General features: G+C 56.7%; 1 protein-coding gene across 1 annotated transcript in view; it reads right to left on the bottom strand.

The window, feature by feature from the left end:
• SEMA6B (semaphorin 6B) overlaps positions 1–13,133 on the bottom strand; it is a 35,282-nt gene extending 22,149 nt beyond the window's left edge. Inside the window, exon 1 of the mRNA XM_032177655.2 lies at positions 12,071–13,133. Coding sequence (XP_032033546.1) covers positions 12,071–12,224 — 154 coding nt within the window. The 5' untranslated portion in view covers positions 12,225–13,133. The remainder of the gene's footprint in view (positions 1–12,070) is intronic.
• Positions 13,134–14,495: the final 1,362 nt, after the last annotated feature.

The following is a 14,495-nucleotide window of genomic DNA, read 5'->3' as shown; positions in this document are numbered from 1 at the left end:
TCTTGGCCCCCGAGGCTTCAGTGTAAGTTTTAGGATCCGGTTGTGAGTTCCAAGACAACAAATAAAACAAAACTCTAATGGGGTTCTCGCTGGAGTGGCACTGAGGTTACCGATCCGATCGGGGTCAACGGATGGGCCATGTACCCCCACCCGGCCCCACTTCTCCTGCGTCCTCCGTCTCAGCTGATGGCTTAGGCCACACCTGGAGCTCATCCTGACTTCCCCGCCACACCCCATTCCACCAGCCTCACAGCCAGCATCAGCCACTCCTGCGGCCTCTGCCTTCGAGTTTATGCAGAACTCTCACCACTTCCCGTCCATACCGTGGCCACTCCCTTCCCCGCCGGCCTGGCCCAGCCTGGCCCAGCCCAGCCCAGCCCAGCCCAGCCCAGCCCAGCCCAGCCCAGCCCAGCCCAGCCCAGCCCAGTCCCCTCCGCCCTGATCCCCAGGCTGTCCTTCCCGAAGCAGCCACCAGAGGACGCCTCTGAGCACACGAGTCAGGTCCCGTCTCTCCTCTGCCCTTATCCCTCCGTGGCTCCCACCTGCCTCGGGGTCGAAGCCGGAGTCTTCCCTGCAGCCCACAAGGCCCTGTACGACCCGCCCCATGCCCTGTCTACCCTCCCCTTCTCCCTCCCTCCCACTCGTCACTTGGCTTCAGCCACACGGGCCTCCGTGCTGTTCCTCCGACAGGCCAGGCATGGTCCTGCCCTAGGGCCTTACCCCAGGCTGTGCCCTCTGCTTTGTGAGTTCCCCCAGATACACACACAACTCACTTCCTCACTTCACGTCATCTAAGAGAGGCTCCCCTTCGACCTTCCTGGAACCCAGACGCCTCCGCCCTCCCCACGCTATGCCCTCCTCTCCTCCCCCGTCACACTCAGGCCCGTGTGCTGCTGGGAGTGTGGGTCTCAGAACAGCAGCATGGACCCCACTGTCAGAAATGCAGAGTCCCAGGCCCAGGCCCGCTCACCCAGGCCTGCACCTGAGCAAGATCCTGCGGGGAACCACGTGCATCACAGACTCTGAGAGGGGCAGCTTCATGTATGGAGTCCCCAAGCAAAATAATCGCCTAGGGCCGGGCACGGTGGCTCACGCCTGTACCCAGCACTTTGGGAGGCCGAGGCAGGCGGATCACAAGGTCAGGAGTTTGAGACCAGCCTGGTCAATATTGTGAACCCCCGTCTCTACTAAAAGTAGAAAAATTAGCTGGGCGCAGTGGCATGCACCTGTGGTCCCAGCTACTCAGGAGGCTGAGACAGGAGAGTCGCTTGAATTCGGGAAGCGGAGGTCACAGTGAGCTGAGATTGCACCACTGCACTCCAGCCTGGACGACAGAGCGACACTCCATCTCAAAAAAATAAAAAAGAAAAAGGAAAAGAAAAAAATAATGAGGCCAGACATGGTCAGCCATGCCTGTAAGCCCAACACTTTGGGAGGCCCAGGGGGCCGGGGGTGGATCACCTGAGGTCAGGAGTTCGAGACCAGCCTGGCCAAGATGGTGAAACCCCATCTTTACTAAAAATACGAAAAATGAGCCGGGTGTAGTGGCGCGCGCCTGTAATCCCAGCTACTCGGGAGGCTGGGGCAGGAGAATTGCTTGAACCCGGGAGGCAGAGGTTGCAGTGAACCGAGATCGTGCCATTGCACAATCACGGCAACCCGGGAGGCGGAGGTTGCAGTGAGCAGAGATTGCGCCATTGCCTGGGCAACAGAGTGAGACTCTGTCTCAAAAACAACAACAACAACAACAAAGATCCCAGTGAACCAGGGGCACCATCAACAAGCCATCCTGCCCTGCCCTGCTCTGCTCAGTCCAGTCTCACTGGCTGGTTGGGGAAACTGAGGCCCAGGAACTGAGGTCCGGGGAAACTGAGGCCCGGACAGAAAACATTGGCAGCTGAAGAGGTCCCAGAAGAAGAGCTTTGGCTCCAGAACCGCACAGCCCAGGTTCAAACCCCGGCTCTGCCTCAGCTGTTTGACCGCAGTCACTTCCCTTCTCCAGGCTTCAGTTTCCCCATCTCTGTACACTGTGGGTGATTTAAAATTCAACCCTAAAGCACCTCCATGAGGAAGAAAGAGTATCATCTGAACCAATATGCGGCAGGTGAAATATGTTTTTTTCTACATCTTTTTTGTTTCCTGATAGCTGGTCTGTAGCTAAAATTCTTTTTTTTTTTTCTTTTTTTTTGAGATGGAGTCTTACTCTTTTTGCGCAGGCTGGATGGAGTGCACTGGTGAGATCTCGGCTCACTGCAACCTCCACCTCCCGGGTTCAAGCAATTCTCCTGCCTCAGCCTCCTGAGTAGCTGGGATTACAGGTGCCTGTCACCACACCCAGCTAACTTTTTATTTTTAGTAGCAACAGGGTTTCACCATGTTTGGCCAGGCTGGTCTTGAACTCCTGACCTAAGGTGATCCGCCTGCCTCGGCCTCCCAAAGTGCTGGGATGACAGGTGTGAGCCACCGCGCCCGGCCCTTTTTTTTTTTGCCTTAGCAGGGAAGTTCTACTTTCTTTTTTTCTTTCTTTCTTTTTTGAGATGGAGTCTCGCTCTGTCACCCAGGCTGGAGTGCAGTGGCTTGATCTCGACTCACTGCAAGCTCCGCCTCCCGGGTTCACGCCATTCTCCTTCCTCAGCCTCCTGAGTAGCTGGGACTACAGGCGCCCGCCACCACGCCTGGCTAATTTTTTGTATTTTTAGTAGAGACGGGTTTTCACCATGTTAGCCAGGATGGTCTCGATCTCCTGACCTCATGATCCGCCCACCTCGGCCTCCTAAAGTGCTGGGATTACAGGCATGAGCCACCGCGCCCAGCCTGGAACCAATTTTTTTTTAATACCTCAGTGTTCAAGGACATCTCCTGCCCTGGGAATAACTTGAAGCTTCTTCTTGCCCTCACCTACTATCAGGCATTTCCAGCCTCTCCCTGCAGACCTTGGCTCAGTCTGTCCCCTCTGCTGGGGAACCTTTTTAGCCTTCTCAAGGCCCAGCTGCCCTCCCACCCAGCCAGGCATAGTAACCTCACTCTCTGTCCTCCAAGCTCTACAGCTGACTCCTGCTCACCAGTCAAGGCCATGCATGCGTGTCCCCACCTCCAGGAAGCCTTCTCTGACTGCCCTGGCTGGGCCTCAGTTTCCATGGGTTCCCCCAGCCACAACCACCCTGCCCTCATCTTCACTCAACCGCCAACCTGGAAGCAACTGCAGCCAGCTCTGGCTCCCTGTACCCCAGATTGGAAGTCATTCACTTACTCATTGGATTAGTAATTATTGGGCACCAGCTGTATACCAGACACATGTGTTCGGGCATGGGGACACAGCGTGACCGAGACAGCTACAAAGCCCTACCCTTATGGGGCTCCCAGTCCCATGGGGAGACGGGGATACACTACATACGTCAACCAATATCGGAACTCGATAGCTTCTCACAATAATAAGCATGACCATAAAAACATGAGGAATGATTAGAGGAGGGGATATCTGAGCTAAAGCCTGAAGGTCGAAGGGGAGACCCCGTGACAAGGTGAGGAAGGTGCTCCAAGGGGAAGGAACTGTAGAGGAAAAAGCGTGGAGACTGGGACCACTAGAGGAAGGGACAGGAGGTCAAGGTGGATGGGGAGGCTGGCACGTCACAGAAAGGACTCCAGGGGCTCTCCCCTTCACTCAGACAGGACACTCAGCGTCATTTCTTGTTTGTTTCTAAGGACAGGGTCTTGCTCTGTCGCCCAGGCTGAGTACAGTGGTGCCATCATAGCTCACTGCAATCTCAACTTCCCTGGCTCAAGCAATCCTCCTGTCTCAGCCTCCCCAGTAAGCTGGGATCATAGGTGTGCGTCACCCTGCCCAGCTCATTTTTGTACTTCTTGTAGAGGCAGGGTTTCGCTATGTTGGCCAGGCTGGTCTTGAACTCTTGGCCTCAAGTGATCCTGCCACCTCGGCCTCCCAAATTGCTGGGATTACAGGTGTGAGCCACTGTGGCCGGCCAGCCTCTTTTTTTTTTCTTGTCCATAAAATAAAGACACTAGCTCAGGGCCTGGCACACAGGCATTCACTTTAGGTTAAATGACCTTGCTGTGTGACCTTAGGCCAGCTACACACCCTCTCTGGGCCTCTCTGTTCCAAGATAAAAGACAGTGATCCCAGGCAGGCTTGGAGCCTCCATTTCTCCATCTGCCACAACACAAGGGACGGGGGTGGGATGTCTGTCTCCAGTTCCATACAAGGAGCTCCCTATCGTCCCGGCCGCCCCAGGATTCTGGCTCCGGGGCCAGCGTCCCCCGGGGGATCGAGTAACCTGGTCCCGGCAGCCGGGCCCCAGGGCCATCCAGGTCTGGTTACGGGCTCTGCTTACAGCTGCCCCTCCAGCTGCCTGGGTCGCCCCCATCACAGCCCAGCCAGGCTCTGGGGCTGTCTAGGAACTTGGCAGGAAGGCTGGAGGGAGTCCCTGGGGCCCGGGCATGGGGATGGGGCAGAAGAGAGAGGCCCCCGTGTCCCCCATCCTACTGGATGTTGGTTAACTCATCCCTGCCCAGCCTGGGAGGCGGCTTATGAGCCTCCCCTCCACCTTTTTTTTTTTTTTTTTTTTTTTTTTCTGAAGCAGCCTCGCTGTGTTGCCCAGGCTAGAGTGCAGTGGCACAATCTAGGCTCACTGCAACCTCCGCCTTCCGGATTCAAGCGATTCTCCTGCCTCAGCCTCCTGAGTAGCTGGAATTACAGGTGCATGCCACCACACCTGGCTAATTTTTGTATTTTTAGTACAGATGGGGTTTCACCATGTTGGCCAGGCTGGTCTTGAACTCCTGACCTCAGGTGATCTGCCCAACTCGGCCTCCGAAAGTGCTGGGATTACAGGTGTGAGCCACTGCACCCGGCCTCCCCTCCACTCTTTTTTTTTTTTTTTTTTTTTTTTGAGGCAGAGTCTAGCTCTGTCGCCCAGGCTGGAGTGCAGTGGCGAAATCTCGGCTCACTGCAAGCTCCGCCTCCCGGGTTCACGCCATTCTCCTACCTCAGCCTCCCGAGTAGCTGGGACTACAGGCACCCGCCACACACGTCCGGCTAATTTTTTGTATTTTTAGTAGAGACGGGGTTTCACCATGTTAGCCAGGATGGTCTCGATCTCCTGACCTCATGATCCGCCTCCCTCGGCCTCCCAAAGTGCTGGGATTACAGGCGTGAGCCACGGCGCCTGGCCTCCCCTCCACTCTTGACCTTCCCTCCCGAGTCCTCAGTTCTCAGAGCCTCAGTTTCCCCATCAGCGAACCAAGCATGATAACCATCCACATCAGCTTCTCATGAGGGGTAAATGAGCGACCCATGATAGGTGCTTAACTGTCGTGACTGCTGTGCTGCCTTGGGTTAGAACCCTCCCGTCTCTTGAGCTTGTTTCCTCCTCTGAGAGATGAGGATAAAAATATTGGCTCCACAAGGGCAGGGGTCTGTCTCAGTTACTGCTGTGACCCCAGTGCCCAGCATGGGGCCTGGCACACAGTAGGTGCTCAACAAATCAGCTGAATGAATGTCCCAGGAAGAGCCCCCACTTATAAAATAGTTCCAGGGAGGCTGGGTGAGGTGGCTCACACCTGTGATCCCAGTACTTTGGGAGACTGAGGCAGGAGGATCTCTTGAGGCCAGTTCGAGACCAGACGGGGCAACACAGCCAGACCCCATTTCTAAAAAATAATAATAATAATTAGCTGAGTGTGGTACGACGTGCTACTTGGGAGGCTGAGGTGGGAGGATCACTCACACGATCATCACAGCCCGTCAAGGCTACAGTGAGCTGTGATGGCCTCGCTGCACTCCAGCCTGGACGACAGAGTGAGAGCCCTGACTCCAATAATAATACTAATGATAATAATAATAATAATTTAAAAATAAAATAGTTGGCCAGGCGCCGTAGCTCACTCCTGTAATCCCGACACTGGGAGGCCGAGGCGGGCAGATCACCTGAGGTCAGGAGTTCGAGACCAGCCTGGCCAACATGGTGAAACCCCTGTCTCTACTAAAAATACAAAAATTAGCCGGGCATGATGGCGGGCGCCTGTAATCCCAGCTACTTGGGAGGCGGAGGCAGGAGAATCGCTTGAACCCGAGAGGCGGAGGATACAGTGAGCTGAGATCGCACCACTGCACTCCAGCCTGGGCGACAGTAAGACTCCGTCTCAAATAAACAAACAAATAAATAAATAAATAAATATTAAAATAGTTGCAAGGATATGTTCATTCCAGACTTCTTGAACACCTACTGTGCACCAATATGGCTGGAGACTCAGCCAGGCTCAGGGTTGTGTGTGTCCAGGGATTGGCACAGAGCTCAGCATGCAGGAAGCACTCAATTAATGCCGAGTGTCTCTTTTGCAGAGGATGGGACTCTACCCTGAGCCGCCTTCCACATTCAACTCACAGCAGGCCAGGAGAGCAGGAATTCAAGATCAGATTTAGGAAGGCTGCACCTACTATGCGCCATGCTTTTCCCACATATGAACTTATTTCCTGCCGGCATCAACCCTCAGAGACCAGCACCCTCATCCCTGTTTGCAGATGGAAAAACTGAAGCTCAGAGAGGTTAAGCCATTTTGCTGAGGTCACATAGCACATAAGGGTACCATGGATGCAAACGTGATCTTGCTTCTTGCTGACATTTTTTTTTTTTTTTTTTTTGAGACAGGGTCTCTGTCACCCAGGCTGGAGTGCAGTGGCATGATCTCGGCTCACTGCAACCTCCACCTCCCAGGCTCACCGGATCCTCCTGCCTCAGCCTTCTGAGTAACCGGGACTACAGGTGTGCACCACCACACCTGGCTAATTTTTTGTATTTTTTGTAGAGAGGGGGTATGATACTCAGGCTGGTCTTGAACTCGGGCTCAAACAATTCTCCTGCGTCAGCCTCCCAAGGTGTTGGGATTAAAGACGTGAGCCACTGTGTGAGGCCACCTCTTGTTGACATTTTCCAAGTGCTCACAATGTGCCACCTGCCCATGATGGTGGCACACCCTAAATTTTTTTTTTTTTTTTGAGACAGAGTCTCGCTCTGTCACCCAGGCTGGAGTGCAGTGGCACGATCTAGGTTCACTGCAACCTCCTCCTCTTGGGTTCAAGCAACTCTCCTGCCACAGCCTCCAAGTAGCTGGGATTACACGCACGCGCCACTATGCCCGGCTAATTTTTGTATTTTTAGTAGAGACAGGGTTTCACCAGGTTGGTCAGGCTGGTCTCGAACTCCTGATCTCTAGTGATCCACCCACCTCGGCCTCTCAAAGTGTTGGATTATAGGTGTGAGCCACCGCATCTGGCCAGCTGAAATATTTCACAGATAAGCAAGCAGAGACCCAGAGAGAGGCTGTCCCTGTCCCCAGGCCACTCGGGAAGCCAGGGTGTGGGAGCCCATGCAGAACCTCCAGTGGGGACACGGATGCATCTCCGGGGCTCCTGGGGCTCTCCCCTCCAGGGAGGGGGCTCCCAGGTAATTAATTTTAATCACTGTTTTGAAATTGGGCCACCAGGAGGCAAGTCGGAAACAGCAACTTGTAATTAGGAATGGGTGGCTGGGGGGGTTGCAACCACCATTCAGAGGAAATTGAAGTGTCATTTATACCCAGCAGGTAATTAAGGGACCCAGGAGGGGGTGGCTCAAGGGGGCTGGGGCTCCAAGGGAATCCAGGCTGGGGCTGGGGCGTCGAGCACCCACAGATTCCCAAGCAGGTTTGGGGACGGACAGGTTGTCCCTTCAGACCCAATTGGGAGGAAGTACAGAGGGCTGGGTCCTGAGCTTGAGACCTAGTTGTGGGGTTCAGAGGGGACTAAGGCTCTGTTATAGGGACTCCACTTAGGGAGGAAGAAAGATGGCCCGGCCTTTGGGGGCTTGATCTAGGTGCAGAAAATGAGGAGCCCTTCCCCTCCAACTTGGGGTTCTGGGCGCCCTTCCCCCCACTGCTGAACTCCTCCCCCAGAATTCCTCCAGTCACTGCCCCTCCCCAGAGGCTGGGGATCCCCAAGTGGCCGGGACCAGTGTGAGAGGCCTGGAGGGGGCCCCGCTGAGAGAGGTGGTGGGGAATGGGGGTGGGGGGTCTCAGGGAGTGCCAAGTGCTGCTGGGAACGGAAGATCTGGCGAATGAACTTGAAGAAGACAAAGGCGGGAAATAGGTCCCAGGGGAAAGGCCCCGGGGTCAGAGCGGACCACAAGTCCTGGTGAGTCAGGGCTCAGGAATGGTGGAGGGGCTGGCAGAGTGACGTGGGCGCTGGGGGATGGGGCTTGAGAACCGTCAGACTGTGGAGAATAGTGTTCGAGGGGAAGGGGCCCCCAGTTTGCTGGGTCATCTCAGGGAACCTGTCACCCCCATCTGTGCCTCACTGCTCCCCAGAGCCTGAAGCTCCGACCTTCAAAGAGGGACAACAGCAAACACTTACAGGGTGCCTACCCCGTGTTCGCAGCCCTGTCCCTCACTTAGCCCAGCAGGGTAGGTGACAGGGGCTCTTCTGACCATTCCACAGGTGGGAAAACTCGGGGCCAGGCTGGGCAAGGGATGGGGCCAAGGTCGCACAGCCCGGAAATGGCCAAGCTGGGATTTGAACCTGGGCCCAGGAGTCCAGACGCTGAGCTCTTAACCACAGCACTGCCCTGCCCCCAGAGAAAGGGGCTTTCAGCCTCTGCACATCCATCTCAGCAAGTTTTGTGGGTGACTCCAAAAATCTGTCCCCTATCCATCCACTTGTCCCCCCTCTATTACCCTTGCCTGGCCGGCCCCGATCAATTATTACAGGACCTGGTCCTCAATTCCAGCCTCGCCCCCTGTCTGTCTTCCCCAAAGCTGCCACCAGAGGGCACCAAGAGTCAGGTCCCGTCCCTCCTCTTCCCGCAGCCCTCCATGGCTCCCACCTCCCCGGGGGTCGAAGCTCAAGTCCTCACTGCAGCCCACAAGGCCCTGCATGACTGGCCCCGTACTCTCCTTGCCCTTCCCTCCTCCCACTCTCCCCTCCGTGCTCTGCCAGCCATACTGGCCTACTTGGTGTTCCTGCAACACGCCAGGTGAGGTCCTGCCCCAGGGCCTTTGCACCGGCCGTGCCCTCTGCCTGGAGTGCTGCTTCCCAAGATCTCTGCATGACCAGCTCCTTCTCATCTTCCAGGTCTCAGCTCAAATGTCACCTCCTCAGAGACACCCTAACCGACAGCCTCAGTGAACACAGCCCTGCCCTTCTCAGCCACTTGCAGGATAATTGCCTTCAGGGCACTGACTATACCTGATTGACCTTGCCCTTTCTGTAGTTAGTGTCTGTGCTCCCCTGCCCCCTGCCCCCCGCCCAGCTGGGAATTCGACAAGGGCCGGACGCAGTAGTCTCCCTTGGTCATTACTGGGTCCGAGGTACCTGGCACTTAATAGGTGCTCACTAAACATCAGTCCACTTGTTAAATGCAAGCAATGCTCCCACAGCTCCAAATGAGATCATGGCCAGAAGCCCCACGTTTCTGCTTTGCAAGGTTGTTCCTTTTTCTGGAGTCAGAAACCCAGCAGAACTATATTTGGCATTTTGCCTGCATCCTCTTGTTTAAATGGTCAATCCTAAGGGAGGCAGAATAGCAACCTCTGTTTTACAGATGGGGAAAGTGAGGCTCAGAGAGGGGGCATAAGTAAGTGAGAGAAGAAATTGATTCAATCTCAAGTCAGTCTGATCCAAATGCTACGGCTGCCTATAAGGGCGATAATTCAGAATGGCTACTTCAACTTCCCCAGGGACTCTGAGTCCATGGCCTTCAGGGGAGGGAGGTTCTTCTGCAATCATCAGAAAACATGTGGCCACCCCCTAGTGAACTCCTAAACATCCATCATGGCCCTAGCTACAATGCCCCTTCCTGGTACATCTTCCCTCATCCATGAGGCAGAGTACAGCTTTCCCTAGCCCCAGTTGCTCCCTCTGCCCTAGCCCCAAACCCACATAGCACAGGGGGCCAGTGCCTGCCCCTGTTTCTCTTCCTCTGGCCTGGAAGCCCTCCAAATAGACAGCAGAGTTAAGGTTACCTCTCTGGGATCCTAGCATCACCCAGCACAGGACACAGCACATGGGGGCCACTGGCAGCATTTGTTAACTAACTGATTGACCTAATTGACTGGAACCAGGCCCACCTGAGAACCCACAATCCTCCTCTGGGCTCCTGTATTTGGGAAGCTCCCTCCTAGGTCCGCCCTTAGAAGGCTGGCTTAGCCGGGCCATGGTGCATCCTGGGAAATGTAGTCTAGAGTGGGCTTTACCTCCCAGTGGGGCCCTGGGGTGGCCACCTTTGGACCCTGGGGCCAGATGGAGAAGGGGCATTGAGGGTGGCAAGTAGTGGGGCCCCATGTCCCTGCCAAAGAGTCATAAAGGTGGTCCCCAGCCTCCTAAGTCTCTTACTTTTTCTTTTTCCTTTTTTTTTTTTTTTTGAGACAGAGTCTCGCTCTGTTCTCCAGGCTGGAGTGTAGTGGCACGATCTCGGCTCCTTGCGACCTCTGCCTGCTGGGTTCAAGCGATTCTCCTGCCTCAGCCTCCTGGGTAGCTGGGATTACAGGCGTGCGCCACCATGCCCAGCTAATTTTTGTATTTTTAGTAGAGACGGGGTTTCGCCATGTTGGCCAGGCGGGTCTTGAACTCCTGGCCTTAAGTGATCCTCCTGCCTCGGCCTCCCAAAGTGTTGGGATTACAGGCGTCAGCCACTGCACCCGGCCTCATGTAACTTTCTTGTTTTTTTTTTTTTGAGACAGAGTTTTGCTCTTGTTGCCCAGGTTGGAGTGCAATGGCGTGATCTCGGCTCACTGCAACCTCCGCTTCCGGGGTTCAAGTGATTCTCCTGTCTCAGCCACCCGAGTAGCTGGGATTACAGGCACCTGCCACCATGCTCAGCTAATTTTTTTTTTTTTTAGTAGAGACGGGGTTTCACCATGTTGGCCAGGCTGGTCTTGAACTCCTGACCTCAGGTGATCCTCCCTCCTCGGCCTCCCAAAGTGCTGGGATTACAGGCGTGAGCCACCACCACTTTCTTACTTGTCCTAATGTCTGCCACTTCATCTGGATGTCCCTGAAAGAGAGGTGATGAAGGACTGTGATAACGAAAGAGGACTGCGTGCCTGGGTTGCTATGGCCACACATCCGTGGCCAACACCACCGTTCATGATGGTGAGGGCGTCTAGGGTGAAGGGTCTGTTTTGGGATAATTCAGCCAGAGGACGTGGGGCTGGTGGCTGGTGCCTGAGTCCTGGGCTGCTTTGAGCCTCAGTTTCCCTACTGCTGCTACATGAAGACAGGGAGGGAAGAAACGCACCACCACGGCCAAGAGAAAGCCACAGCCCAACCAAATCACAGCTGGGTTTTGGAGGAGTCACAGCCTGAGAGCCCACAACCCCTTAAATACCGAGAATCTCAGAACCCTGGTATCTTAAATACTACAGCAGTTCAGAAAACCCACAGTACCTGGAAACTGAAAAAAAAAAAAAATCCAGGAGATCACTTGGGCCAGACCAATATCAGGATTATTAATCCAGGGTTCTGGAAAGACAGCCGTCCAACCCCTCTGGCCTGCCTCCCACGGGGGGCGGCTCACCACTCCTTCCAGCAACGCATTTGGTTTCCAAGGAGCCTGTCTCCTCATAGCTACCCCTCCTCAAGATCTGAAATGTGACTCATGCCCCTCCCCTGCTCTATAACCTTCCATGGCTCCCCATTGCCCTTAGGATAAAGTTCGCTCCTCGGCTTGGCATTCAAGGCTACTGCCTACCTCACGGTCCTCTTAAACAGTCCAGCCACTCAGGGCTCCTCCAACATACCCCACTGTGATGATCCTTGCTGTTCCCTCTGCCTGCAATGCCTGTCCCCCTCTCCTCCTGGCAGAATCCTTCTCCTTCAAGCCCAGTCCCAGTACTCCCTCCTCCAGGCAGCCTTCCCTGCTCCCACCTGTCCTGACCACTGCCCTGGAAGTTTCTCCCTCCAGCATCTCCCTTTCTGGGCCCACAGGACAGGGCCACGCCCAGGGTCAGCTCGGGACACCTTCCTTCCCGGGAGACGGGCGGTGACCAGCAAAATCCTTCAGTCCCCAGGGATCCAGCTCACCTGTCCTGCAGGCTGACGTCATGGTCACCTTTCCAAGGGCAGTTTGATTTCTATCTTCCAGGCCCAGTCCGGGTAACCCCAGCAAACTCCGGCCGCCAGCCCGGTGTGGCCACTGCAGAGGACATGCCACATCTCCAGCCCCTTCTATGCCCATCGGACAGAGGCGAGGACAGAGTTCTCAGGGGGAAAGGCCCCTCCTGGGGGGACTGGACACCTAGGCTTGGAGACAACTCACTTCAAAGCAGAAGAGGTGACACGGACCCTAAGATCCTGTCGGGGCTCAGCCCCAGCGGAGCCTGGTGAGGGAACCAGAGTCAAAGTGGAGCAGGCACAGATCAAGACAGTCTCAAGTGACCCCTCTCTTCCTCACCTCCTCCCACTCCAGTCCAAAACCAAAGCGCATCTCCTGGGGTGACTGAAGCCCAGAGAGGACTAGGGACCAGCCTGAGGCCACACAGCGAAGCGCCTCCTCTCAAAGCTCCAGGTCTGAATCCTACATAGCCCAGAGTCAAGGGGAAGAAGAGAGGAGCAGAGCTTCAGGGCAACCCTCGGCGAGGAGCTGGGATGCAGGAGGGCTCTTGGGTTTCAGCGGCTTCCTCGGGCCTCAGTTTCCCCACCTGCTGTTGGGAATGGGCCGGTTCAGAACAGACAAGAGGCTGACGCCAGGCTGCCACCTACCCAATATCCGAGGCATCTCCGTGTGGGTGACAGTGACTCCCAGACAACTTCCCGGAGAGTTTAAGACCCCCTCCCAGATGGGTTCCAACTCAGCCTTGGCCCCAGCCATCCCCTCCCTCACCCCACAACCTGCACTCTTCATAAGTAGAGTTTAAAGCAATTGTTCAGGTACATCCTGAAGTCCCGCCCCTGAAAGAAACCGGTCTCCTGGTACGTGGGAAAGGGTTTCAGGGCAAGGGGGATGCCCCAGGGGTCCTGAATTTGTATTTTGGAGAGGGAATTTGGACCTTCTGACAAGCTGAAGGAACACAGAAAAACAGACCGAAATGCAATTTTGCAAATGGGGCAGGGACCCCCTTCAGCCACCACAGCCATGAGTCTCTCTCCCTCCTTAAACTCAAACCCAGAACCCCAAAGCCTCAGAGCACCCCAATAACTCCAAGCCCCCGTTCCGCTCCAGTCTAGGGGTCAAAGATGACAGCCTCAGGTAGAGGATGTCAAAGACCTCAGCGAGAGAGAGAGGGCCACCTGGGGGCGGGGGCGAGGGTCTGCGAATCCCTCCCCCAACCCTAGGACTCCCGCAAACGCTCCTAGCTCCAGCATTAACCCGGCCCGGGCAGAGGTGGGGGTTCATGACGGTAGCGCCCCCTCTGGGAGATGCCCCAAACTCGGAGAGCGCCCAGAGGCGGAGAGCAGGAGAGGAGGGCACGTGACCCTCGCCCCGGGGACCAATCAGCGCCCGCGGGAGGGGGCCACACTCGGCGCCCCCCACCCATCCCGGCGCGCTTGGAGATAGACGTTTTCTTTGTCCTTTTGTCAGCTCTTGGGGGGCCCCGAACCCCAAGGCCCGCACTGCAGCGGGGGAGATCCGGACCGGCCGGCCCTCCCTTCCAACACCACTGCGACCCCTGCCCCGCGGCCTGGACCCGGGACTCGTCCTGTTCTGGGCTGGACAGGAGGCCGGAGAGGACTCGGGCGCCCAAGGTGCGGCTGCTGGACGCGAAGTGGGGCGGAGGGGCCTCCCGCCGCCAGGACCCCCACCCCAGCTCCGGGTCGCCTCGACTCGGCTCTCAGGACCCCGCCCCCCAACGCCACCCCCAACCCCCGACCAACAGGCCCCCTGCCTGCCCCGAACCCCCCACCTGGGCCCCAATCCAGCTCCCCAGCGGCGCAGCCGCGAACCTCATTATTGTATCTCCTCCGGGCCCCCCCAGGACAAAATCTCCACCCGCTGCGGTGCCGACAGAACCCCCAACCTAGCTGCACATACAGGCCCCCAGTCAACAATCCAAGCGCCCCCCCCCCACGTTGCGGTGCCATTAGACACCCCCATAATGGAGCCTCAGGGAGCGCCCCAGGCCAAAATCCAGCCCCTCCAAAGCGATGCCACCGGACCCCCACCGGACCCCTCCATACGGCCAGCGACCCCCACTCCAATCCGGTCCCCTCCCCAGTGGTGTGGCTGAGAGATTCCCCCCCTCGTTCTAGCGCTTCCCAAACCCCCTCCCTGGCCCCAAATCCGTCCCCTCCAGTGGCAGGGCCCGCAGGCCCCCCAATCCTAGCGCCTGACCCGGCCACCCCAGCCAGCCTTTCGGCCCCCCCAGCGGGGGCGGGAGGCGCGAGGGCGGGAGGGCGCGGGCTGGGGGGGTCCGTGCGCGCACCTGTCCCGGCCGGGCCGCTCAGCCCGGCATCCCCGGCTGGGGAGGGGTGCTGGGGGGGCGCGCTCTCCCCGCCCCCGGGCCAGCGG

The sequence above is a fragment of the Hylobates moloch genome, unplaced genomic scaffold (genome assembly GCF_009828535.3).
Source record: "Hylobates moloch isolate HMO894 unplaced genomic scaffold, HMol_V3 SCAFFOLD_15, whole genome shotgun sequence".
Taxonomy (NCBI): domain Eukaryota; kingdom Metazoa; phylum Chordata; class Mammalia; order Primates; family Hylobatidae; genus Hylobates; species Hylobates moloch.
The sequence above is the reverse complement of the archived record's forward strand: the minus strand, read 5'-3'. Positions and strand labels throughout refer to the sequence as shown.